At 43.6% G+C, this 27,029-nt stretch overlaps 1 protein-coding gene across 7 annotated transcripts in view; it reads right to left on the reverse strand.

Moving 5' to 3' along the window:
• The window catches only part of STXBP5L (syntaxin binding protein 5L), a 451,312-nt gene that overhangs the window by 129,327 nt on the left and 294,956 nt on the right, over positions 1-27,029 (reverse strand). For all 7 annotated transcript variants that reach the window (XM_075905178.2, XM_075905171.2, XM_089772234.1 and 4 more), the window contains 3 exons: positions 20,799-20,882; positions 7,954-8,077; positions 7,148-7,226 (listed from right to left, as the gene is read on the reverse strand). In XM_075905178.2, coding sequence (XP_075761293.1) covers positions 7,148-7,226; positions 7,954-8,077; positions 20,799-20,882 — 287 coding nt within the window. The remainder of the gene's footprint in view (positions 1-7,147; positions 7,227-7,953; positions 8,078-20,798; positions 20,883-27,029) is intronic.

The following is a 27,029-nucleotide window of genomic DNA, read 5'->3' on the forward strand; positions in this document are numbered from 1 at the left end:
GCTCATCGCCTAATATACCATCTTGTTAGTCTTTAAAGTGCTACATAGTCCTGTTTTTTGTTTCAGCTACACCAGACTAACACAGCTACATTTCTATCACTATTCTACTGCTTTCCAGTTGACTGTTTACCCTTCTCATTCTGATGAAGTATTGGAGTAATCTGGAGAGTGCTTGGCCATCGATTTATCATATCTATACTAGGTCTATATATTGTTGATCCAGCCTGTAGTGAAGACATACCCTAACATGCTTTCTATGGAAATGCTGAATACAGAAGAAATGTTACCTTTTTGCTCCTACTTGGTATTCACTCACTTATTCCTCCAAAGACTACATTTCAATAATACAACAAATCAACTGATACTTTAAGAAGACAGGAAATCAGACTAACTGGACCACTGGTCTTGTCCCGGTATAGTAAGGAGACAGAGCAATGGACTAGATAAACAATGATCTGCTCAGGTCTGGCAGAGAGAAAGGATATTATCATTAATAAGCACTAGAGAAAGGCCTGACTGCCTGCCTTTCTCACTATAGTAAAGTGATACTTTAAAGACTAAAAAAACATGTAGATGATATCATGAGCTTTTGTGGCCACAACACACTTCTTTAGATGACAGGAGTGTTAGATGTCCAGAACCAAAATTAAATAAGGGAGAAAGAGTGGGGATGGGGGAAGAGGCAGAGGGTATGTAAATATCAAAGGGAAAACCGAGTTGGTATGTAACAAGCAAAACTCCACAAGCCAAATACACAGGGAAGGGTCAGAACTACAATTCATTCATAAGTTTCATGCTCATGCCAATGGTTTGAATCGAGATACCGGATGGCTGGATCATTATCAACCTACCAAACAATGAAGATACCAATGGTTCTTTGTCTGTGTAGATTCTGGTGTTAATACTCTTCCTCTCTAAATGCTAATTAATGTTCCTTATCTGTTTCCTTTAACTATCCAGTCTTTAGGTGTTTATAGTTTACAGTTTTGCTTGTTACATACCAGTTCAGTTTTCCCTTTGATATTTATATATCCACTGCCTCTTATTGTTCCTCCCTCCTCCCATTCCCCTGCCCCCTTCTCCCTTATTTAATTTTGCTGGGATGTTTTCTAGGATTTTACATTCATAGTCTTTTCTAACATATGAAGCTGCATTTGTTCTTCTTTATAAGAAATTAGGCATCATTACACCAGGAACGTCTACTTTATTATAAAACTTCAGAGGGGTAACCAAGTTAGTCTGTACAGGATAAACTTAAAAAACAACAAATAGTCTGGTAGCACTTTAAAGACTAACAAAACATGTAGAGAAAGCACTAGAGAAAGGCCTGCCTGCCTGCCTCTCTAACTATAATGAAGTGATACTTTAAAGACTAAAAAAACCATCTAGATGGTATCATGAGCTTTCGTGGCCACAACCCACTTCTTCAGATGACCAGAGTGTTGGATGTCCAGAACCAAAATGAAATAGGGGAGAAGGGGCAGGGGGAAGGAAAAAAATGGGAGGAGGAGAGAACAAAAAGAGGCAGAAGTATTAAAAGATGCGATGCTACTGTTAAACTATACAGTTTTTTACAAAGTTCAAAACCCTTTTAAAGATTTTTTTAATGCATCGATTAATATTTTAATGTCCTATTGTACCTATTCTGTAATATGTTACTTGTGACAGCATTTCAGCCTCTACACAAACTATATAGAACAACTCATATAGGCAAACCAGCTCACTTCTAACTTGTATAACTGGAATCTTATATCTGTTAATTTTGGTTTCCAAAAAGATTATGATAGATGAAAAATGTATTGTTAAAATAATTCAGAATATAAGGAAGAAAGCTGAAGATTCTGAAACAATGCATGTCAAGTGACGATGCATGTCAACTTCTTTGTAACAATAAATTTAAACTTCTTTGTATACTGCAACCTTAAATACTACAGGTCTGACCTCCCTTGTCCCGCACCCTTGGAACCTGACCCATCCTGAATCAGGGAATTTGCCATATATGAGGAGGTTCCCTGCGCTCCGCAGGCAAGCGTCCTATCCTTTAAGCCATGCCAGAACCTGCCCCACCACCTCACCTTCAGGGCGTCCCTTATCCCGCCTCTCCCAGAGTGGGCAGGACTTGAACCCGTCACCCTGCCCTCCTCAGGCGAATGCCCTATCCCTTCAGTTTCAAATTTTATTTCATATTATATTATAAACTGTAGCATAAAATAAAAAGCAAAATTAGCATAAAACCTATAAACTTGACACTATGTTTTTTTTTTAAAAAATCAGAATTTTTTAAAACTTTATTTTGCTCTGATTTGTAAAGAAAATAAATTTTGAAATGTTATTATTTTTCACAGAATGGAACCTCTGAATTTAAACCAGTTCTAGATTGGCAGAAACTCCCTTCCTTCTGTGCCTGCTCTGTCCCCACACTTCTCCAATGGGATTTTACTAGGCTGTGATTTTCAACTGAACTTCCACTAAAAGAGGGTTTCCCAATGGGTAGAACATAAGAACATAAGAACGGCCATACTGGGTCAGACCAAAGGTCCATCTAGCCCAGTATCCTGTCTACCGACAGTGGCCAGCACCAGGTGCCCCAGAGAGGGTGGACCGAAGACAATGATCAAGCGATTTGACTCCTGCCATCCCTCTCCAGCCTCTGACAAACAGAGGCCAAGGACACCATTTTATCCCCTGGCTAATAGCCTTTTATGGACCTAACCTCCATGAATTTATTCAGCTTCTCTTTAAACTCTATTATAGTCCTAGCCTTCACAGCCTCCTCTGGCAAGGAGTTCCACAGGTTGACAACACGCTGTGTGAAGAAGAACTTCCTTTTATTTGTTTTAAACCTGCTACCCATTAATTTCATTTGGTGTCCTCTAGTTCTTCTATTATGGGAACTAATAAATAACTTTTCTTTATCGGCCCCCTCCACACCACTCATGATTTTATAGACCTCTATCATATCCCCCCTCAGTCTCCTCTTTTCTAAACTGAAAAGTCCCAGTCTCTTTAGCCTCTCCTCATATGGGACCCATTCCAAACCCCTAATCATTTTAGTTGCCCTTTTCTGAACCCTTTCCAAGGCCAAAATATCTTTTTTGAGGTGAGGAGACCACATCTGTACACAGTATTCAAGATGTGGGCATACCATAGTTTTATACAGGGGCAGTAAGATATTCTGGGTCTTATTTTCTATCCCTTTCCTAATAATTCCTAGCATCCTATTTGCCTTTTTGACCGCCGCTGCACTCTGTGTGGAAGTTTTCAGAGAACTGTCCACGATAACGCCAAGATCTCTTTCCTGATTTGTCGTAGCCAAATTAGCCCCCCATCATACTGTACGTATAGTTGGGGTTATTTTTCCCAATGTGCATTACTTTACACTTATCCACATTAAATTTCATTTGCCATTTTGTTGCCCAATCACTCAGTTTGGTGAGATCTTCTTGGAGTCCCTCACAGTCTGCTTCTGTCTTGACTATCCTAAACAGTTTGGTATCATCTGCAAACTTTACTACCTCACTGCTTACCCCTTTCTCCAGATCATTTATGAATAAGTTGAAAAGGATTGGTCCCAGGACTGACCCTTGGGGGACACCACTAGTTACCCCTCTCCAATCTGAAAATTTACCATTTATTCCTACCCTTTGTTTCCTGTCTTTTAACCAGTTCTCAATCCAAGAAAGGACCTTCCCTCTTATCCCATGGCCATGTAATTTACACAAGAGCCTTTGGTGAGGGACCTTGTCAAAGGCTTTCTGAAAATCCAAGTATACTATATCTACTGGATCCCCCTTGTCCGCATGTTTGTTAACCCCTTCAAAGAACTCTAATAGATTAGTAAGACAGGATTTCCCTTTACAGAAACCATGTTGACTTTTGTCCAACAAATTATGTTCTTCTACATGCGTCACAATTTTATTCTTTACTATTGTTTCGACTAATTTGCCCGGTACTGAAGTTAGACTTACCGGTCTGTAATTGCCAGGATCGCCTCTAGAGCCCTTTTTAAATATTGGTGTCACATCGGCTACCTTCCAGTCATTAGGTACGGAAGCCGATTTAAAGGATAGGTTACAAACCACAGATAATAGCTCAGCAATTTCCCATTTAAGTTCTTTTAGAACCCTTGGATGAATGCCATCCGATCCCGGAGATTTGTTAACATTAAGTTTTTCTATTTGTTCCAAAACCTCCTCTAATGACACTTCAATCCAGGACAGTTCCTCAGATTCATCACCTACAAAGGACGGTGCAGATTCAGGAATCTCCCCAACGTCCTCAGCCGTGAAGACTGAAGCAAAGAAATCATTTAGTTTCTCCGCAATGGCTTTATCGTCCTTGATTGCTCCTTTTATAGCTCGATCATCTAGGGGACCCACAGGCTTTTTAGCAGGCTTCCTGCTTCTAATGTACTTAAATAACATCTTGTTATTTCTTATTGAGTTTTTGGCTAGCTGTTCCTCAAAATCTTTTTTTGCTTTTCTTATTACATGTTTACACTTGATTTGACAGTGTTTATGTTCCTTAGCTTTCTCTTTTCTTACACACACACACACACACACACACACACCTGAGGGAAACTAACTCCTTAACTGTAAAAGGTACGCGTGCGCGCACACACACATACACACACACACACACACCCCCGAGGAAAACTAACTCCTTAACTGTAAAAGGTACGAGTCTGACAGGGAGATAGTGTTAGCTCCATCTGCTGACAAGGGCGGTTGAAGAGGAACTGAAGGGGGGGAGGATTGAGCCGCGTGCCAGCAATCAGGCGAGAGTGTCTCGAGATGCCTCCTGCATATGCATAGCCCAATAGGGGAAATTGCTTTGCAAGGCTCCAATCTGTGGCTCCGGGCGACCCGTCAACTAGAGTGGAGCACCCACGGGGACACTACTCAAAGAAGAATTTCCTTTTTTAAAATTGGTATGTAGGAATTTAGTAGACAATATGACACACACAGATCTTTTAAACATAACATAACAGCCATAATGGGTCAGACCAAAAATCCATCTAGCCCACAGTGGCCAATGCCAGATGCCCCAGAGGGTGTGAACAGAACAATGGATCATCAAGCAATCCCTCTCCCGTCACCCATTCCCAGCCTCTTACAGAGGTTAGGGACACCATTCCTACTTATTCTTGTTAATAGCCATTGATGATCCTAGCCTCCATGAATTTATCTAGTTCTTTCCTGAACCCTGTTAAAGTCCTAGTCTTCTCAACCTCTTCTGGCAAGGAGTTCCACAGGCCAACTATGCACTGTATGGGGGAAAAAATCCTTTTGTTTTAATCCTGCTATTCATTTCATTTGGTGACCTCTAGTTCTTAGGTTATGGGAACAAGGTAAAAAACTTTTGCTTATTCACACCAGTCATGATTTTATAGATCTCTATCATATCCCCCCTTAGTCTCCTCTTTTCTAAGCTGAAAAGTCCTAGTCTTTTTAATCTCTCTTCATATGGGACTTGTTCCAAAATCCTAATAATTTTTGTTACCTTTTTCTGAATCTTTTCCAATGCCAAGATACTGTTTTAAGATGAGGCGACCACATCTGTACATAGTATTCAAGATGTGGGAGTACCATGGTTTTATATAGAGGCAAAAAGACATTCTGTTTCCTTTTTTGACTGCCGCTGCATACTGAGTGGATGTTTTCAGAGAGCATATTGTATGTAGAGTTGGAATTAGTTTAACAATGTGCATTACTTTACATTTACCAACATTAAATTTAATTTGCCATTTTGTTGCCTGATCACTTAGTTTGGTGAGATCTTTTTGAAGCACTTCACAGTTTGCTTTGGTCTTAAGTATCTTGAGTAGTTTAGTATCATCTGCAAATTTTGCCACCTCACTGTTTACCCCTTTCTCCAGATCATTTATAAATAGGCTGAATAGGATTGGTACCAGTATGGACCCTTGGGAGATACCACTAGTTACTTCTCTCCACTCTGAAAACTTACCATTTATTTCTACCCTTTGTTTCCTGTCTTTTAACCAGTTATCAATCCATGAAAGGACCTTTCCTCTTATCCCATGATAACTTATGTTACTTAAGAGCCTTTGGTGAAGGACCTTGTCAAATGCTTTGTGGAAATCTAAGTATACTATATCCACTGGATCCCCCTTGTCCACATGTTTGTTGATCCCCTCAAAGAACTCCAGTAGATTAGTAAGGCAGGATTTCCCTTAACAGAATCCATGCTGACTTTTCCTGAACAAATTATGTTCATCTATGTGTTTAATAATATTATTCTTTACTACAGTTTCTATTAATTTGTCCCAAAACTAACTAGTTTTAACTAATAACCCCTTCTCAGATATCAATTTAGGAACGTATTTCAAGCATGTAATAATTTTAAGCATGTGCTTGAAAACCAGTTATTTCAAAGTATATATTTAAACATGTGCTTAAATGACTTTCTGATTTTGGGCCTAATATTGTAATGTACATGTGGACATAAAATTGGAAAGAAGACAAAGGAATATATTGGAGGTCAAGTCCATGTTTTATTTTTGCTGCTGGACACTAAATAAAGGAGAATTATGAACATTATTTTCCTGAAAGAGTTAAAATATTGTATACAGTAGGAAGGATCAATCTCTGGAAGACTAAATGTGTCTCAGAGAATGCACAGAAAAAAAAAGCAAAAAATCAGGGCAGTCCCATTTCATTTGCTATGTATTCGGTGATTAGTTTCCTTTTTATTTTAACAGCTGCATTTTAAAAAATCATGTAATTAATTTTAAAACTGCGTAAGTTAGAAACACCAAAACACATTATTCTGCTACTTTTCTGCAGACCATATTATGCTGAAGACACCTCTGAAAACTTGGTTTAAACGACCTCCTCAGCAGTGAAGGAAATCTATGGCTAAGGTAAGGAGCATGGATACCTCACTTTCCTGGGCCCTTGCCACTCATCTAATCATCCAGAACAATCAGCATCCAATCATGTAACTGCAGTCTGTATCATTCATCTGCATGTCCAACAGTGCTCTGCAGAAGAGCTAAGCAATATCATTGATTTGCTATCAAGTAGCAAGGCTCCTGGAAAGCTGAAGTTCATAAGCAGTTCCATTTTACATAGTGTAACCAAGCACATAGAATTGGCTTAATCTTCTCCTAAGGACAAAAACTTACCTGCTTTTACATGTCTTGTATTCTACTTTAAGAATTGGTTTACAAGATTCAGGTTTTTTCCCATCTCTTTGAATTTTTCCTGTGGAAAGAAAAAAGTTATGAATCTTCCTAAAATTGGTAACAGACTGGATAGTTCTTCATATAGTACAATAATGAACTTTACAGTCATTGTAGATGGCAGTGTACCAATACTATCTTCCACTACACCTTGGATATTAATTTGTATGAAATAATTAGATTCCTTATACTTTTAATCACATATTTTCTTCCTTCACTGAAAATTACTAAAATAAGAAAGTCTCGGGGGGTAGCTGTGCTAGTCTGTAATATTAAAAATAACAAGTAGTCCTATGACACCTTAGGGAATAACAAATATATATATGGTATCATGAGCTTTTGTGGGCCAAATCCACTTCCTCAGATGAGCCTGAGTGGAGAGAAAAAGGGAGGCCCTCAGAATATCTAATACTTTGTACTTTCCACTCTCCCTTCTTTTTCTGTTATACAGTGCTTTTTTTGTAAACACATGAGCTTAAATTATGTTTCCAACAAGCAAAACAAATCAAAGCTTGTCTGAAGCAGAGGGCATCACCAAAAAACCGAGATGAGCTTTTTTGAGTCCTCTATTGTAAAATGTAACATCGCTATTTGATTTTGAAAATATTCTTGTAAATTAAAGACTACAGGAGAAATGGCTATGAAATAGGAGCAGAGACCAGATAAAATGAGCTAATCAGAGATATCTGTAATAAAATCCTCTCTTTCATCCTTTCCCTGCAATATACTTTTAAAAGCATATTTCTTACCATGTGGGATTGTTATCTGAAATGGTCTGCTAGGACTTTTCAAGTTCCACAGAGTCAAGCTGCCATCAGAGTGACTGCACATGAATTGCTTCCCCTCATGATGCCAATCAACAGAATGAATAGCCTTCAGAAATGGTAGTGAGAACAGGCAGGAAAGTTATTATAAGAACACAGTTTGCATTAGCCAATACAGCTACATTTTAATGTATGATTTTCAGTTATCCATATCCAATGGCATTTCAGCAATTTGCCTTATTAGTCTGCAATCCAGCAACAACAACACCCTTTTAAATTATTTTCACTCCAATTGTTCATCTGATCAGACAAAGAAGCGCTGTACTGTACATGCTAATCTAAATGTATGGTGACTTTTCTTAGTGTGTATCATTTTTCCATATGCACCAAAAATTTTATCTAAAAGTATTATTCAATTTTACTGAAAACACCAGACACAACCGAAAGCTCAGAATGTGCTAGTGGACACTTGCTGCAAAGACAGCCTGCAAAATTTCACAAAGGTACATAGGGGTTATGAGACGCATGGCTCACCTGTCCTAGGCTTGAGAAAGTCTTATTTGTGTCTCCTGTGAATTAGTTCCCTGAAATCATTAGTCTCTGGCAACAGAAGCACTGTCTTCCAGGACTCTGCAAGCTTTGCTCTCTCTGTACAGGTTAGTGATAAGACACACCAAAGCCTGGAACCTCTCAGCTCTGATCTTATAATCACTCTAGAATTATATTCTCAAAGGAATAATACACCCCAGCTTGCAAGATTCATCTTAGGATGCCCACTCACTTAACACATGCCATTTAGATGTATGTATAGTGAAAGCAAGAATAAGTTTATCATCAAAGAACAGAGATTCAAGTTCTAGCAAGTGAGAATATTGGAAAACATGATACATATAAAACCAAATCACAACACACCTTCTAGAGCTAAACTTAACTAACAAGGCTTTCGTTTATCTTCTACAAGTTAGCTTATCCCAAGTCCTTTTCTGAGTATTTTCAGGCAGGTTGGCTGAGATCCCTTCTCATAAGAGCAAAAGCCTACTCGCAGCTTGTCCTCAAAGGCTACGTCTACACTATGGGGTTTTTCCAAGATACTGGAGGTATCCCTGGAAAAACTCTGCCACGTCCAGGGAATGCGTCTAATCTTCCAAAAAATTTTTTGGATTAGCAGACGCATTCTTTTGGAAGCCCTGTAAACCCTGTTTCATGAGGAAGAAGGGCTCTTCTGAAAGAGGAGGTTTTTCTGAAATTTGGCGCACTGTAGATGGGCCACATTTCAGAAAAGTCTGTTCCAAAAAAAATCAGAAAAAGGTACACAAATTGCAGAGCGCAATTTGCATACCTTTTCCGAAAAGAAGTATAGTGTAGACATAGCCAAAGACTGAAGGAATAAGTAAGGATCCACCTAGACCCCAGATATAGTTTCAAAAATTCATTGTCTCACTCCTAATCAGGATAGCCCTGGCTGGTTTTGTTTTTGTATTCCAGTATCCTGAAATAGCCTTGCAGTCTAGACATACCCTAAGGGGGGATACGATAGAGGTCTATAAAATCATGACTGGTATGGAGAAAGTACATAAGGAAAAGTTATCTACTTGTTCCCATAGCATAAGAACTAGGGATCAGTAAATGAAGTTAAGAGGCAGTAGATTTAAAACAAACAAAAGGAAGTCTTTCTTCACACAATGCACAGTGAACCTGTGGAACTCCTTGCCAGAGAATGTTGTGAAGACTACGACTTTAACAGGGTTAAAAAAAAGAACTGGATGAATTTATTGAGGATAGGTCCATCAATGTTTATTAGCCGGGACGGTAGGAACAGCATTCCTAACCTCTGTTTGTCAGAGCCTGGGAATGGGTGACAGGAGGAGGAATCACTTGACGATTACCTGTTTCTGTTCATTCCCTCTAGGACATCTGGCATTGGCCACTGTTGGAAGACACGATACTGGGCTAGATGGACCTTTGGTCTCACCCAGAATGACCGTTCTTATATTCTTATGTAATTCTCCCAATGCCCCTTCCACAGGTCTTGGGTGCGGAGAAGAACCTTTAAGATTCCCCTTGAGAGTTGGAAGAATACTTGTGCATGTGTGGACATGGGAAAATGTTCAGGGCTATGTGTGAGTCCCCAGCATGTGTATGTACGGGAGTGAGGGGTGAAAGTGATGTATGGAACACAGATCTAGAGGTCTACTTTGGACAAATTTTTAGGCCTGAACCAGAATGGAACCAGACCCAAGCCCTCCTGCCCTAACTTGAGCCTAAGAAGGTTGAATCATTTTCTTCCTAGATTCCCCTCACTTCTGAGTCAGTGCCACTACCACTCCCCTACCAGTAAAATCTGCTCTCCTCTTTCTGCCAATGGAGTTGGCATAACAGTGGCTGTGTTCCCTGTCCCTGCCATCTGCCACCCCTGTGCTGCACCATGGGTGTGCTGTGGAGGGAGAGGCACTGTGACTTGTTGGCACAGGACAGGGTGTGGGGGTGCAGGAGTCAGGGTAGTGGATGGGGTAACCAGTGGCTGCTCTTTGGAGCCAGCCCAGGGTGGTGGGGGATGCATACCCGGCTGGTGGTTGCTCCCCAGTTCTGGGGTTCTTGGTGCCTGCCTGTGGTCATTCTGGAGTATAACTGTCCCTGCTATCAGAGCCCTCCCTTTCTTCTTGATGAGAAACAGCTGGATTCCAGGCACATCCAATTGTCCTGGCACAACCAAATCCTTACCTTGCTTTTAAGTTATGATAAGAGGAAGCAGCATACCACATTTGGTGGCACTAGCTCTTACCGTTTAGAATTCACAGACATATGGACAGACATAGACAGACACACAAACTCTCTCAAATATATAGTAGATTATTTCAATTATACTTATATGTATTAATTGATGCTCAAAGTATTGGGGTGTTTTTCTCCAATCTGAAATTAATTAAATTTCTTACGTAGTTGTCTGAGCAAAAGTATCTGTTATTGGTAATAAATACACTTGCACTCCTTTCACATACTTGTAATTTTGCTCTATGTTCATCAATTTAGCGGCATACAAAATTATCTTCCTATTTTGTCAAACTAAATTCTTAAAATTAAGTAAAATTCATTTTGCTTCAATGTGTGGGCTATATCATTTTAAAAATAAGTTAAAATATCTAGTAACTGATGGATGACTAATTCAATGGAACAGGATGACATTTTCAACTGTGCCACTTCGTACAAGTTGAAAACATTCTGGAAAGATGCGATAAGGAAAAGCCAAATGTGTATGAGAAAGATTAAATAGGTAGACAGCAGAAAGAGTAAATGAGTGCACAGAAAGAAAGAAGCCAAGTATGTTGCTTGAATTATGAGAGAATGGCTATATAGAGCAAGGGTGTGAAAATGGAGTGACAACAAAAGGATGCAGTTTGGAAGTGAGATGGCAAAGAAAAGATGAAAGTTAACGTGTACAATACTAGGGGAAAAAAAAGGAACAATCAGAACCAACATACAACTGAATCTGACAATGTGAGAATATGCCATATCAATTCAATTAGCAGAAAAAGGAAATATAGCATATAATTTCTGCTTAGAAAATAATTAAAAACTAAAGAAGCCAGGAAAAAAAAACTCAAAGAGCAAGTGACCTCCAGAAAGGAGAAACCTGCAGAAATTACTTATTCTTCACAAGCATCTTGTATGAGTCACTATCAGAAATCAGACTAGAATACATCAAGTTAGTAACCCAATTCCTATGCTCTTGATGCATTGTCTATACTGGCAAGCTTTGTCGAGGAAAAATGCCTTTTGTTGACAAAACTGCATACGTATTCACATTGCAATGTGAATTTTAGCAGGAAATATACCCATTTTCATCAACAAAAATCTCCTATTTCCACAAGGGACTTTTTTCTTTTTCCCTCCTTGTGTTGTCAATGAACATGCAGTACAGACATGTCAAGGCATTTTGTTGCTGAGTCTGGCCTCCAGGAAGTAGCCCACAATTTCCAAGCAGCTGCTTTGGTCAGCAATTTGAACTCCACTGCCCTGCAGTCAGGTGACCAACTACCCGCCCCATCCCCTTGCAAGTCTGTTTTCTGTGTGAGTTCATTGGAGAGGATAGCGACTGTCTGGTTTCATCCACATGGTATTTGATGCAATGCATAAGATACATCATGCAGGGCTGATTTTACAAATCTTGGTGCCCTATGAAGTATAAGCACTTGGACATCTGTACCCCAGCGGCTGGCTCAGTGTGCAGTGATCTCATGCTATCTTCCCACGTGCCCATGCCTGGCCATTGCACCAAATGCTGCCACTGCCTGGACTGTCGTGGAGCTGTTGGATCTGATCAGCATATGAGGACAGAAGTTTGTTCAGTCCCAGCTCAGAGTGACCTGTAGGGACTGAGACACATACAGGCACAATTCTCAATCCTTGCGTGAAAAGGGAATGAGCAGGACGTGCTGCAGTACAGGACAAAGATTAAAGAACTCAGAGAAGCCTATTAGAAGGTCTGTGAAGTGAACTGATGCTCCGGTGCTTCATCAAAGACCCAGCGCTTCTATAAGAAGCTGGATGTAATCCTTGACAGAGACCCCACCTCTGCTGCCAAGAACCCCATGGGTACTTTGGAAAGCACAGAGGCAGTACATGGCAGGACCTAACCCAGAGGATGAAATAGTAGATAACAAGTTGAGATGGACAAGAACCAGGGGCTCCCTCTGGGGTAGCCAAGTATGTCTGGCAGCCAGGAACTGTTCTCCAATGGTCTGAGACATAGCTAGTTTGAGCAACCACTTTCCAGGGACCAGGAAGTAGGGGATGAGATACAGCATAAGTGGCTGTGGCTTGGGGATTGCAGGTCTGAGGACATGGAAGTGTGGGAGGCTGGTTTTGTTCCTGTGAGCTGCACGTACCCCTGTGTAGCTAATTGATATGGCTGAGCAGATTGTTGTTGCTCACTGTGATCCTAATGGAACCTTGCAGAGAAGCTACAAAAACGTTTCAAGAGGGACCTGTGCATTTTCTGCCGCAGATTCTATGGCAGTGCAGCTTTGTCCTTTTCCCCTACTGTAGGACAATAGCTCTACCATTAATCAATCACTTGTGCAGGAACTAAAGTGGAACATACAGAACTAGGCAAAAGTCACAAGCCTGTAAAAAGATGTGCCCTGGTTTCCTTGCTTACCCTGAGCAGGGAGAGGTCTGCCAGAGTGCTACACTCCTGTGGAGAAGTGTGGCATAATTAGAACCATGTATCTGCAAAGGGAATTTTCTACTCACGACTAGAATTTCTTTTGTCCTTATGCACAACCACCAGCCACCCACACCATAGTTATGGTGCTTGCTGAGATCAGTTCCTTGAAAGAATCAGCGGAAAAGTAAGTGGAAATATTGGAAAAGGGGTTTGTAAATGAAATTTTACAGTTTAGGACTTTATGTTAACAGACTCCTTTTTGAGTACTGTGAACAGCAGAGACCTTGACAGCTCCACCAGAGACTGCATCAGGGAGGTTGCAACAGAACCCTAAAAGAAAACAAGTTACTTGTTGCTGTAACTGGTATTGTTCAAGGTGTATGTGCTTGCCACATGCACCAGTGCTGGAAGATTTTCCCTTAGAAATATCCATAGGAGGTGCCACTTCAGGTGCCCACTAGAGCACCTCTGGCCTCCCTCTACTCTCAGTTCCTTCTTCCTAGAAACCCCCCAATGCTAAGGAAGGAGGGTGGGATATTGAATGGACAGAAGCAACAGATCTCGAAGCACACCAGTTACAGAAACAGGTAACTGCTTGCTCATGTCCATTCAACTAGATTACTGCAATCAGAATCCCTGGAAGTGGGAGAAGTTCACAGTCATACGGATTGCTACACAGCTCTCCCAAAGGCTGCATCCTCTTGGGCTTGTTGCATCATGGCTCAGTGCATAGTGAAGCTTTGCAAATCTTCTGGATAGGAAGATTGGCGAGGAAGGCCACAGAGGAGACTTGCACTCTAGTTGAGTGGGCCCTGACAAGTGGGGGCGGCTGTGCATCTGTCAGCTGATAGCATGTCCGAATGTATGACATTATGCATTTGGAGATTCTCTGTGTGGATACTGGAAGCTCCTTCATCCTCTCAGCGTATGCACCAAAGAGCTGAGACAACTTACGGAATGGCTTTTTTCTATCAATGCAGAAAGCAAGAGCTTTGCGAATATATAAGGCATGCACAGCTGCCTCTCTTTGTTAGTTGTAGGAGGTTTCGGGGAGAAGACCAGGAAGATGATGTCCTGACTCATGTGGAAGGCTGAGACCACCTAGGGTAGGAAGCTGGAGTGTGGTCGTAGCTGGACTTTGTCTTTAAAGAAGACAGAGTACAGGGGCTCCGAAGTCAAGGCATGTAGCTTGGAGATCTTCCTAACCATGCAATCACCAACAGGAAGGCTGCTTTCCAACACTGACTCAGAAGAGAACACATGATCTTGGGCTCAAAGGCTGGTCCAGTAAGCCTGGAGAGGACCAAATTAAGACTTCATAGGGTAACAAGACTGTACATGTAGGAAGAGCTGCTCAAGACCCCTCAGGAACCTGACTGTCATGTAAAAACATGGACTGGCTTTGTATTAGCGGATGGAAGGCATAGATTCCTGCCAGATGTACTCTGATGGATGCAAGCACCAGGCCCTCCTCCTTTAAATAGAGAAGATAATCAAAGATGGTTTGAATAGGAGCCTTTCCAAGGAAGAAACCTCTCTGCTTGGCCCATACCAAAAACCTACTCCACTTGGTCATGAGCATCTGCCTAGTTGATCGCTTATGGCTTCCCAAGAGAACCTGCTGAACTGCAGCCAAGCATGACTGTTCCTCTGCATTCAGCCATGAAGCAACTATGCCATAAGGTGGAGCGATGCCAGGTCTGGGTGGAGCAGCCAGTCGTGGTCCTGAGAGAACAGGTCTGGGTTGAGACGTAAGGGCTATGGAGGAAGCACACAAGACTCAGAGTAACAAACCAGTGCTGGTGGGGCCACGCCAGCATGATAAGAATGACCTTGGCTCTGTCATGCTTGACATTCACCAGGACCTTGGCGATGAGGAAAATTGGAGGAAATGCATAAAACACAGTCCAATGAACTGGAAAAGGTAGAAAGAACTAATGCTGAGATGAGCAAGTTCCAAGCATTGTCACTAGTGGCAAGAACAGGGGTGGGCAAAAATCAAGCCCACGGACTGGATCCGGTCTGCCAAGCATTTCTCTCTGGCCCACCCAGATGATTAGCAGAGTATGCATACTTACTGTGGGCAGCATGTGTTCCGCTGGTCCTCTCCCCAACCTTGCTCTATCCAGCAGCCAAACTACTCCTTGCTAGCCATGCAGAGTGGGAGAGGTGAAGGGCAGGGCTTAAGTCAGGGTGTCCCCCTGCCCTTATACACATATCCTGGAGCGCAGGAGTCAGAGAGGCAGCAGAGATGCTCCAATCTAAAGCATGGATGGTAAGTGACTTAGAGGAGTGCCTGTCTTAAGAGGCAGTGCATGGTTTCTAAGATTTCAGTTCTCACTTCTCCACATCTCTGCAGAGCACGGGGTGTGGGGAGACAACAGAGCAGGACAGCTTTCCCAGTCTTAAAAATAATGTGTGTAGGTTCTCTCAGAAACTTACCCAGCAGCAGCTAGCACACACTCTCTGTGTCACTGTCACACACACTCTTCCAGTCTCTGTGCCCCACACACACAGTCACTGTCACACACATGGCCACACCCTCAATCTGTGTCACAAACTCTGCCTCTCACACACGGTGTCTCTTTCACATGCATACACTCTTTCTCTCTCTCTCAGTAGACCACAACCCCATCTCTTCCACCTGAGGCCCCACCCCCTCCAGGAGGCCCGAAGCCAGCCCATTTCATGTACCAAAATTCAAGAAGTGGTCCCCCTGTGAAAACTATTGTCCACCCCAGGCAAGAAGGAGCTGAGGATGGAGGAGGGGGCAGAGATGCCCTATATAGTATGGCATGTGCATGCCACTACCTACAGGAACTGCCAAGGGAAAACCTTCCAGCACTGATATACATCGTGAGAGCACACACCTACATTGAATGGACACGAGCAAGCACTTGAACAGGGAGGATTTGGTTTGCAAAGTGCTAAACTCATCAGCATGTGAGTGCAGACATTGGGAACAATGCTTGCAAAAGAAGCTGTGGAACTACAAGGATAACGAGGCCTTTGCCAGGCAGGCCACAGAACACATGGATGGGATGTCAGAGGAACTGATGGAGACCCTCAAGTTTCTAGTCAAACAAAACAGTGAAAATTCTGTGCCCAAGAACCATCCGTCTACAGTATCACATACCTTTCCAAACCACCCCACACTGATATCAGTGAAGAGTCCATGGTGACCCACAAGCACTTGCAGCACCATTGAGAAGTAGCCCTTCCTGTTGATATACTCTGCAGCACATGAGCTGGTGCTAAAATCAGAATGTGTACCATCTATTTTCCTTCCCCATAGTTGGAAAATCCCATGTCTGCAAATCCAGCCACTGTTTTATAGACATTTCCCAGAGTCACGGTTCTCCATAGTAGATCACAATCTATTGTCCTGAAAACTTGCAGCAGTACAGGACCAATATAGGCTTTCTAATTCCAAACTGTTATGCAACTGACTGGTAGCAATCGTCAGTTGTCCGCTTCCACAAAACAATGGTCACAAGCTTCTTAACTGAGAAGGCAGCTCTTGTTCTGGTGTTCTTCTGCAGCAGGTTGGGAGCTAGCTCTGCATGCAGCTCCAGGAAGTTGCTTTAGAATCACAGAACACTAGAAACGGAAGGGACCTCGAGAGGTTATTCAGTCCAGTCCTCTTCCCTCATGGCAGGACCCAGTACCGTCTAGACCATCCCTGCTCGATGTCTATCTAACCTGCTCTTACATATTTCTAGAGATGGAGATTCCACAACCTCCCTCAGCAACTTATACCTGTTTCTAACCACCTGACAGTTAGGAAGTTTTTCCTAATGTCCAACCTAAACCTCCCTTGCTGCAGTTTAAGCCCATTGCTTCTTGTCCTAACCTCAGAGGCCAAGGAGGACAATTTGCCTCCCTTTTCCTTGTGACACCCTTTTAGATACCTGAAAACCACTATCATGTCCCCTCTCAGTCGTCTCCTTCCCAAACTCAATAAGCCCAATTCTTTCAGTCTTCTTTCAGAGGTCATGTTGTTAAGACCTTTAATCATTCTTGTTGCCCTTCTCTGGATCTTCTCCAATTTCTCCGCATCTTTCTTGAAATGTGGTGCCCAGAACTGGACACAATACTCCAACTGAGGCCTAATCAGTGCAGAGTAGAGCAGAAGAATGACTTCTCAGGTCTTGCTCACAACACTCCTGTTAATGCATCCCAGAATCATGTTTGCTTTTTTTGCAACAGCTTCACACTGTTGACTCATATTTAGCTTGTGGTCCATGATGACTCCTGGATCCCATTCTGTAGTACTCCTTCTACCTAGACTGTATGTGTGACACCCTTTGTTCATTCCTAAGTGGGGTACTTTGCATTTGTCCTTATTAAATTTCACTCTATTTACCTCAGACCATTTCTCCAGTTTGTCTAGATCATTTTGAATTATGACGCTGTCCTCCAAAGCAGTTGCAACTCCTCCCAGCTTTGTATAATTTGCAAATTTAATAAGCATACTCTCTATGCCAATATCTAAATCGTTGTTGAAGATATTGAAAAGAACTGGTCCCAAAACAGACCCCTGCAGAATCCCACTTGTTATGTCCTTCCAGCAGGATTGTGAACTGTTATCTACTCTGAGAACGGTTATGCAGCCAGTTATGCACCCACCTTATAGTAAACCCATCTAAGTTGTATTTGCCTAGTCTATTGATAAGAAGATCATGCGAGACTGTATTAAATGCCTTGCTAAAGTCTAGGTATACCACATCAACCACTTCTTCCTTATCCACCAGACTCATTATTCTATCAAAGAAATCTATCTGATTGGTCTGACATGATTTGTTCTTTACAAATCCATGCTGGCTGTTACCTAGCACCTTATCTTCCAGGTGTTTGTATAGGAATTCCTTAATTACTTGCTCCATTATCTTTCCGGGCACAGAAGTTAAACTGACTGGTCTGTAGTTTCCTGGGTTGTTCTTATTTCCCTTTTCATAGATGGGTACGATATTTGTCCTTTTCCAGTCTTCTGGAATCTCTTCCATCTTCTATGATTTTTCAAAGATGATAGCTAAAGGCTCAGATACCTCCTCTATCAGATCCTTGAGTATACTAGGATGCATTTCATCAGGCCCCAGTGACTTGCAGACATGTAACTTTTCTAAGTGATTTTTAACTTCTTTTTTTATTTTATCTTCTAAACCTACCCCATTCCCACTAGTATTCACTGTGTTAGGCATTTCTTCATCATCAGACTTCTCGGTGAAGACCGAAACAAAGAAGTCATTAAGCATCTTTGCCCTTTCCAAGTTTCCTGTTATTGTTTCTCCCTCCTCACTGAGTAATAGGACTAATCTGTCTTTAGTCTTCCTCTTGCTTCTAATATATTTATAGAAAGTCTTCTTGTTTCCCTTTATGTCTGTAGCTAATTTGAGCTCGTTTTGTGCCTTTGCCTTTCTAATCTTGCCCCTGCATATCTGTATTGTTTGCTTATATTCATCTTTGGTAATTTGTCCTAGTTTCCACTTTTTATATGACTCTCGCCATGCTTTTTTAATCTTTCCTATGCAGCGGAATAGCTTGCTTTTGGGTCCTTAATAATGTCCCTTTGAAAAACTACAGACTCTCTTCAGTTGTTTTGCACTTGTGTCTTGCTTCCTAATGAACCTTACCTACCTAATGTTCTGTAGCCACTGCTCTTCATCGCACATCTTCATGATGATGCAATCCCACCACTTAGTGCTAGTTTCTCTAGTCTAAAAACACCAAACTACCTTGGATGGCTGCTTTGTGACTGCCAAATGCAATGACAGATTGCTGCTGTCCATATTGGACACTCTGTCAGGCTCCTCCCAGTCTTCTTCCTCTGTCAGTGATTGTAAGATGATCTCTGCTGCCATGCATGAGGTTCTCATGACACTTAACAGTGCATGCAAGAGAAGTGCGGGATCCATTCTCTCTCTGCCAATGCCAGAAATATACAGCAGAGAGTGGCAGCTGGAAAAAATGGTGTGCAAGGATGCCAGAAGTCCATGAGCAAAGCAGTGCCTGACTGGAGGTTCTGCACAGCCCCTAGATGCCCCACACACTGTTCTGTGTTTCCACAACACTTAGCAACAGATGGTGTTGCTAGGCACTGTGGGATATATACCCACAGTGCATTGCTCCCAGTGTTGACGGGGGAGCTAAAAATGTGAACACTAGCTAACAAGAGGGAACATGTATGAACACGCTTTGATGCTGTAGATTTCTGTGTGTCAGCATTAGTTTCCTTGACAAAACTTGGTAGTGTAGACATAGCCTCGCCTGATTTTGTGAAGCTACACTATTAATGAGCCTTGACAGAAAAATGATCCAGCTATTTTCACCACAGGAATCTATTTTTTCTAACATACCTCATGCATGAAGAGCCTTTTTTGTTGGTTTGTTTTGGGGTTTCTTTGAGTTTAGCAAAACCTAGATGGCTTGTCATGCTAATAAAACCTCACTGAATTGAGCTGAATTGATACAGAGTGCTAATCTGCAAATGGAATGTTCATTTGCATACAATTCTTCTGTCCATCAAAAGGGAGCACAGACTCCTCACCCACCTCTGTCTATTAACCCAGAAGACACCGAACTATTACCTATGTGCCAACAGGTAGATGGCTCACAAGCTAATCCACTATCCCTCCCTTCAGGGAACAATAATTTTAGATCTTGGGGGATGTCTATCAATCTCATACTAATGAATACAAGACCCAGGGATAAGAATCCTGCCCAGACAATTTTTAGAGATGGGAACCATCTCTTTAGGTTTGTAGGTATTCTTCATACATTCATAAAAGAAGGGGAGGAGGAGTGAAAAATCCTGCCTGGATCTTCTCCCAGAAATCCTCCTTTATTTCTTTCTGTTATGCATGAGCTATATTTATGCGTGTCTGAACTGGGTTATTCAGGAAGATTGGTAAGATGAGGGCTGTTTTTGCTAAGTTCTGTGTATATCTATGAAACATTTCATGAATAATTTTACAAAGAATTCTGTGGAACACAAGAACTGAATCTTCATCTGATTTTCCAATTTAGTTACAAATCACAAGTAACAGTGGTCTAGTAGGTTCGTGACAATACAACACACTGAAAACAACTGCTACTCAGAGTCTCTGTATAATATATAAAATCTATTAAAGAACATGGTTTTGATATTAACTGATGAAGTAGAAATATACAATAATGACAACAATGCAGTGTTATCAGACTGTTGCACTCACAGCTGAAACTTTACTTAGGCAAAAATGTAGATTTGACAAAACCAAAAAATTCTCATCAGTCATACTAAATTGACCCAAAACTGTTCTTAATTTTTTAAATTTACATTGAACCCAACCTCCCTTCCCAATTATTCACAGAATTCTTCTTTTAACTCACGCATATGTGGTGTGGTGCTCTGTCCCCCAGTAGTAGGTAGGCCACGCAGAAGTTGATGAGCCTGCACCAGCACTGCTTTAGGAAAGTTCGATCTTTTAACTCAAGGGGCACATGTACTCAGATTCAGAGACCCCAGGTTTTGATATCAGCTACCAATAGGACATGGATTGAAATAGGAGTGTGGTATTTCACATTTCCAAAACAAACTGTGCCTTTCAGATATATTTTATGCCTTTTAAAACACTCAACATACTACTGAAATGTCATTTACACTGGATGAATGGGAACTGCTTACCTCATCGTAGTAGACTCTCAAGTCTGCTCTTTTCGATTTCAAGTCCCAGAGTACTACCGTCCCATTTTCATAGCCTATTAATAGCTAGGGAGAAAAATAAACATGATTATCTTCTCAACACTAAAATGCATTTAAAATATTTAAGCTCTCTATGGTTTTGTATTTTTCCCTACAATAAAGTTTCTAGCCCTCTTCCATGCACAGAGACCAGAAAATAATTTCAGGTTTGGTAGAAATAATTATTCACCAGACAGAAAAGTCTTCTTTTAGTTAGAGAACAAGATTGAGTATGGACAGTAAGAACAGTTAAAATTAAGTGCATTAGAATTATTTGGTAGAAATGTAGTGTACAAAGCCACATTTCTGAATATAACAATGACATTTTCATAGTCAATGAACACAACAGTAGGAAAATCAGAGTGGCATATTGGATTGTGATGACCTTTGTAAGGTTCTCTGAAGACTCTGACCATCCTTGGGAAGTTTACCTGGAAGTCGATGACCTGGATAAAGGTTGCCTAGCCATAAATTTAGGTACAGCACTCAATACACATACCAAAATATTCTTCAGCAGGAGTAAAGTCAACAGAACCATGGCTCTCTTTCAAGTAAAGTAATATTTTAAAAATTCTTGGTTAAAGCAAGAGCATAATGAAGAAAATCTTTCCCCAATCATAACTTAAGATAGATAAGATGCCACACACAATTCACTGTTATTCTTGCCAGCAAGTTAAGGGAAGGTGGATTGGTAAGATGGATAGAAAGATGGCTAGAAGGCCGGGCCCAGCGGGTAGTGATCAACGGCTCGATGTCAGGATGGCGGTCAGTTTCTAGCGGAGTGCCCCAAGGTTCGGTTCTAGGACCGGTTTTGTTCAATATCTTTATTAATGACCTGGATGAGGGGATGGATTGCACCCTCAGCAAGTTTGCAGGTGACACTAAGCTGGGGGGAGAGGTAGACACGCTTAAGGGCAGAGATAGGGTCCAGAGTGACTTAGACAAATTGGAGGATTAGGCCACAAGAAATCTGATGAGGTTCAACAAGGACAAGTGTAGAGTCCTGCACTTGGGACGGAAGAATCCCAAGCATAGTTACAAGCTGGGGACCAATTAGTTAAGTAGTAGTTCTGCAGAAAAGGACCTGGGGGTTACAGTGGATGAGAAGCTGGATATGAGTCAACAGTGTGCCCTTGTAGCCAAGAAGGCTAATGGCATATTAGGTTGCATTAAGAGGAGCATCGCCAGCAGATGCAGAGAAGTCATTATTCCCCTTTATTCGGCTTTGTTGAGGCCACATCTCGAGTATTGTGTCCAGTTCTGGGCCCCCCACTACAAAAAGGATGTGGACGCATTGGAGAGGGTCCAGCGGAGGGCAACCAAAATGATTAGGGGGCTGGAGCATATGACTTATGAGGAGAGGCTGAGGGACTTGGGTCTGTTTAGTCTGCAGAAGCGAAGAGTGAGGGGGGATTTGATAGCAGCCTTCAACTTCCTGAAGGGAGGTTCCAAAGAGGATGGAGAGAGGATGTTCTCAGTAGTGACAGATGGCAGAACAAGGAGCAATGGTCTCAAGTTGTGGTGGGAGAGGTCCAGGTTGGATATTAGGAAAAACTATTTCATTAGGAGGGTGGTGAAGCACTGGAATGGGTTACCTAGGGAAGCAGTGGAGTCTCCATCCCTAGAAGTGTTTAAGTCTCCGCTTGACAAAGCCCTGGCTGGGTTGATTTAGTTGGAATTGGTCCTGCCTAGAGCAGGGGGCTGGACTAGATGACCTTCTGAGGTCTCTTCCAGTTCTATGGTTCTATGATTCCATGTGACAGCCAATAATCTGTCACTATGTAACATGGTAGCATGACTACATAGAGTCATTACAGCAAGACTATTCATTCAAGATATTATGACAAGAAAAGAGAAAAAGGTTAGTTTGATGTTGTACGTATGAATGCAATTTTAAAAACCAGTGTTCTGTGATGCACTTCATTCACAAAGAAGAAACAGTGGGAACACCTGGCATCTTTACACAGCAAACTATTTTGGGTACTCTGTGAATTTTGATACATTGAAATGTTCGTATGTTTTGGGATTTTATAATTTCTTATTTTCAGTGTTTTACAAGAATACATTCTTTTCAGTTACTTGTAAGCATGACTCTGAATTTTCTAGTTTTCTAATAATTATCATAGATTTAAGGTCAGAAGGGACCATTATGATAATTTAATCTGATCTCCAACATAACACAGGCCACAAACCAAGGACTGAGGAGTGTTTTCCAACATAGGTTGTAGAGTGTCAATGATGTGCTGAAGGGGTTTAAGCTGGGGGCTGTAGATGATGACCAGTGATGTTCTCTTATTTTCCTTGTTGAGCCTGTCTTCAAGTAGGTAACTTCTAGGTACTTGTCTGGCTCTTTCAAACTGTTTCCTCAATTCCTGGATATTAATCCCTGCAGGGCATCATGAACTAAAGAACCTGAAAGTTCCCAGGTGACTCCAGTTGTCTGGGTCCGTGTGACGGGGCCCCGCAACCCGGCTCTAAAAACTCCCATGGCAAAAGCCCTATTCAGGCGGCAGGGGAGCGCACACCGGCATTGTGCTGGGTGTACTCGCACTGCGGAACAGCTGACCACCTCAGGGGTGGTGGCGGCGGCACAGACGCTGTGGGAGGGACGGAGTCAGCTGGTGACGTCAGGAGCACGTCACCCTCCGGCGCTGGGCGCGGCGGGAGTTTTAAACGCCGCCCCGGGCGGAAGATGGGAAGGGGCATGTGGAAGAAGGCAAGCGGCGGGGGAATTGGAGCCTTCGCCCCGAGGACGGCGGGCGGGGTAAGCCCCCCGTTTGGCTGCGGAATGTAGGATGTCGCGGACCACCGTGGAGCAACGGGGTCTGGAAAGTCGCCCAGGAGAGACGAGCGGCTGGCCCACGGAGGGTCGAGTAAGCCAACAGCAGGGAAAGAGGGGGACAGCCCGGGGAGGGGCCATATAAAATCCCCTCACTTGGGCAGGTTTCGGGAGGACTCCCCTGTCAACCGGACCCGGACCGAAGCCGGTCCGCGTCCTCTAGGGCCCTGGGTTGGGGCCCGGGAGTGAGGGTGGGCCCGGGCCCCCCCTCTCCTCCCTACCCTGCACCCCCACTCGGAGTAACTGAGAAAGGACGTATCCCCGGAAGGGGTAAAGCCCAGGCTGTGTGGGCACTGTTGGAGGGCAGTGACCTGAATCGAATAGTATCACCGTCAGCAGAGCGAATTCCCCAAAGTCGACGACGAGCGACGCTGTGGGGGCTGACGGAATCCCTACAAGATGGTGGAGGATGCGGGCGTTAACCGACTCCCTCCCCCGGAGTAAAAGGGGGAGCGCTATCCTCAGAGAGGGAAAACGCCCGTAGGGGCAGCGTTAGAGTAGATTCCCTAGAGAGTTTTTGGTTTAGATTTGTGGGGGGGCCTAATTTATTGTTTATGTAGTCACATTTGCAGTAGGCGGACCTTCCCCCCCCCTAGTTGGGAGTGAGGCAGACATTGCAGGCACCGGCAAGATGGAACTGGCCCAGATGCTGGAGTGGCTAACTCAGGCCCAGCGACAGAACCAGCAGCAACAGACTCTCTTGATACAACAGCTCTCAGCGCAGCACCAAGAGCAGCAGAGGCAACTGGTGAGGGAGTTATCAGAGCAGTTCCAGAGCCAGCAGGAACAGTGAGTGCGCCAGTACGGGACCATGCCGCGAATGGCGAGGACGACGGAGATGGCAGCCCATGGTTGACAGTCCGCCTGACCAAAATAGGACCTATGGATGACCCAGAGGCGTATCTAACCACTTTTGAGCGGGTGGCGACAGCAGCACGCTGGCTGGAAGACCATTGGGCCACGATCTTAGCCCCATACAGGCCCAGCTAGCCTACCGCAGCCTGAGCGCCCGGGAGTCTTTACATTATTATAAAGTAAAAGAAGCCATATTGGACCAGATGGGCATCACCCCGGAGACATATCGGCAAAAGTTCAGGCAGGAACGCTACACCACTGGGACGAGACCTCGGGTGGTGGCATAAAGATTGAAGGAAACAGGGTGGCACTGGCTCGATCCCGACCAACGCACCGGGGTACAAGTTGCCGAGATGGTGGTGCTCGAACAATTTCTAAATATCCTCCCCAGTGGAGGGCAGCGCTGGGTGGTCGACGAGGCGGTCGACCTGATGAACGACTATGAAGCTGCAGAGACGGCAGAAGGAACGAGTAGACCAGGTAGGACCAAACACCCCCGGTCCTAGTGACCAAAGGGGAGCCCTGAGAGGGACCGAAGCCGAGTAGGAGGTCGAGGGGAGGGAAGGTTAGCCCCGGCATGGACAATGCCATTGAAGGGCACTCCGCAAGAAAAGCCGCCCACCCTAGGTGAAGGCGGAAAGGCTCTGAGTAAACAGGGACCGTCTAGAGGGGGCCTGTTATAGGTGCGGGCAGGAAGGCCATTTTCAAAAGGACTGCCCGTACATGGACTGCACCTATGCGCAGGCCCTGACGGGAGAGAGGGACCTCAACAAGGGGAAAGGAGGCCAAATCCTGAGACAGGTCCAGATTGGGGACCACCGAGTGCTAGCCCTTGTAGACTCCGGCTGTAGCCAAACTATATTAAGGGCAGAGCTGGTCGAAGAGGGAGGCCCGAGGGGGCCGCCCGTATGAGTGCAGTGCATACATGGGGACGTGCACCAATACACCACCACCTGGGTCCAAATAACTGACGACGACCAAGTGAGTTGGTGTTATGTGTTGGTAGCCCCGAGATTGGTATATTCCGTTCTACTGGGGCGAGATTGGAGTGGCTTTCGGAGGGCCATGGGTGAATGGCAACACCAAGGTACTCTTCCGACCCGGGAAGGGTTGCTTGGGGGACCGGGCAAGCAGGCCGAGCGGCCAGACAGCATCCTTACAAATACGGACAGAAACCCGGGAACCAACCCCCCACAGGGGGAGGGGGAGGACCAGGACATCTACTCCCCCCTCGGCGTCTGGGAAGGGGACTTCCTCCGAGAACAAAGGGAGGGCTTGGCACTACAGCGTGCCTCGGCTGATGCCAGGGACGTGAACGATCTGGTTACCGAGGAGGAAGGAAAGCACAAAGGCCCCCGCTTCCAGGTATGCCAAGACCGCCTGTACCGGGTCACAGAGGGGGAGGAAGAGGGTGGCTCAGTGCGTCAGTTATTGGTCCCCCGGAGATACTGCCCCCAGCTTTTAGAGCTGGCACATGCCAACCCGTGGGCGGGACATTTGGGATACGAGAAGACCCTGCAGCGAGTGTTGCAGAGGTTCTATTGGCCAGGAATATATAGAGAGGTGAAGGACTTCTGCAGCTCGTGCCCCGAGTGTCAACGGGCAGGACCAAAAGGGGTGCCAAAAGCCGCTCTAATCCTTCTTCCAGTAATAGAAGTCCCTTTTGAAAGGATTGCCATGGACTTGGTGGGCCCCCTAGAAAGAACGAAGGCGGGGCACCAATATATATTAGTGGTAATCGATTATGCCACAAGGTACCCCGAGGCAGTACCGTTACGAACCACCACCACACCGAACCTGGCAGCAGAGTTGATAAAGATTTTTGCCAGGGTGGGGGTACCCAAGGAGGTCCTGACGGATCAGGGCACAAACGTTACATCCAAACTGATGGGAGAGCTGTGCCGACTCTTGCAAATAAAGAGCCTGAAAACCTCAGTGTACCATTCCCATTTTCACTCGTACCTGATGTTCCTTCCAAGTTTTGTGGAAACAAGTTATTTAATATTTGCGGATGTCTTCAATTCTCAAAACTTGGGTTAGATCATTTAACCCAATGCCGTAAGTCTGAGAGGCATTTTGCAAATTAAAATCATTCTCAGGTGCCAATTTAATTTGATGATATCCAAATACCAAATCAAAACTAGTATATTAGTTTGCTCCTGACATTTTATCTAGGGTATCTGTTGTGTGGAGAAGTGGGTAACTATCTTGTACAGTCTGTGAATTATTTCCTGTGGTCAATGTATTTCCTCAAGTCTTCAATGTGCTTTCACCTATAAGTAAACTGCAGCCATCTTTTATCCTTTTGGAAATAACTGCACTATGATCTGGCTTCACCACAACGTTACCCCATGCCACTAGCATCTGTGATCCTATAGGTATGATAAAGATGCCTAAGGCCCCCAAAATTGCCCTCTAGTGTCCACACCTCCTCCAACCCACTTCCAGCAGGAGTGTCTGAATATTGTCCTGGGACAAGA

Source organism: Pelodiscus sinensis, chromosome 1 (genome assembly GCF_052426305.1).
Source record: "Pelodiscus sinensis isolate ZL-2025 chromosome 1, ASM5242630v1, whole genome shotgun sequence".
In the NCBI taxonomy this organism is placed as follows: domain Eukaryota; kingdom Metazoa; phylum Chordata; order Testudines; family Trionychidae; genus Pelodiscus; species Pelodiscus sinensis.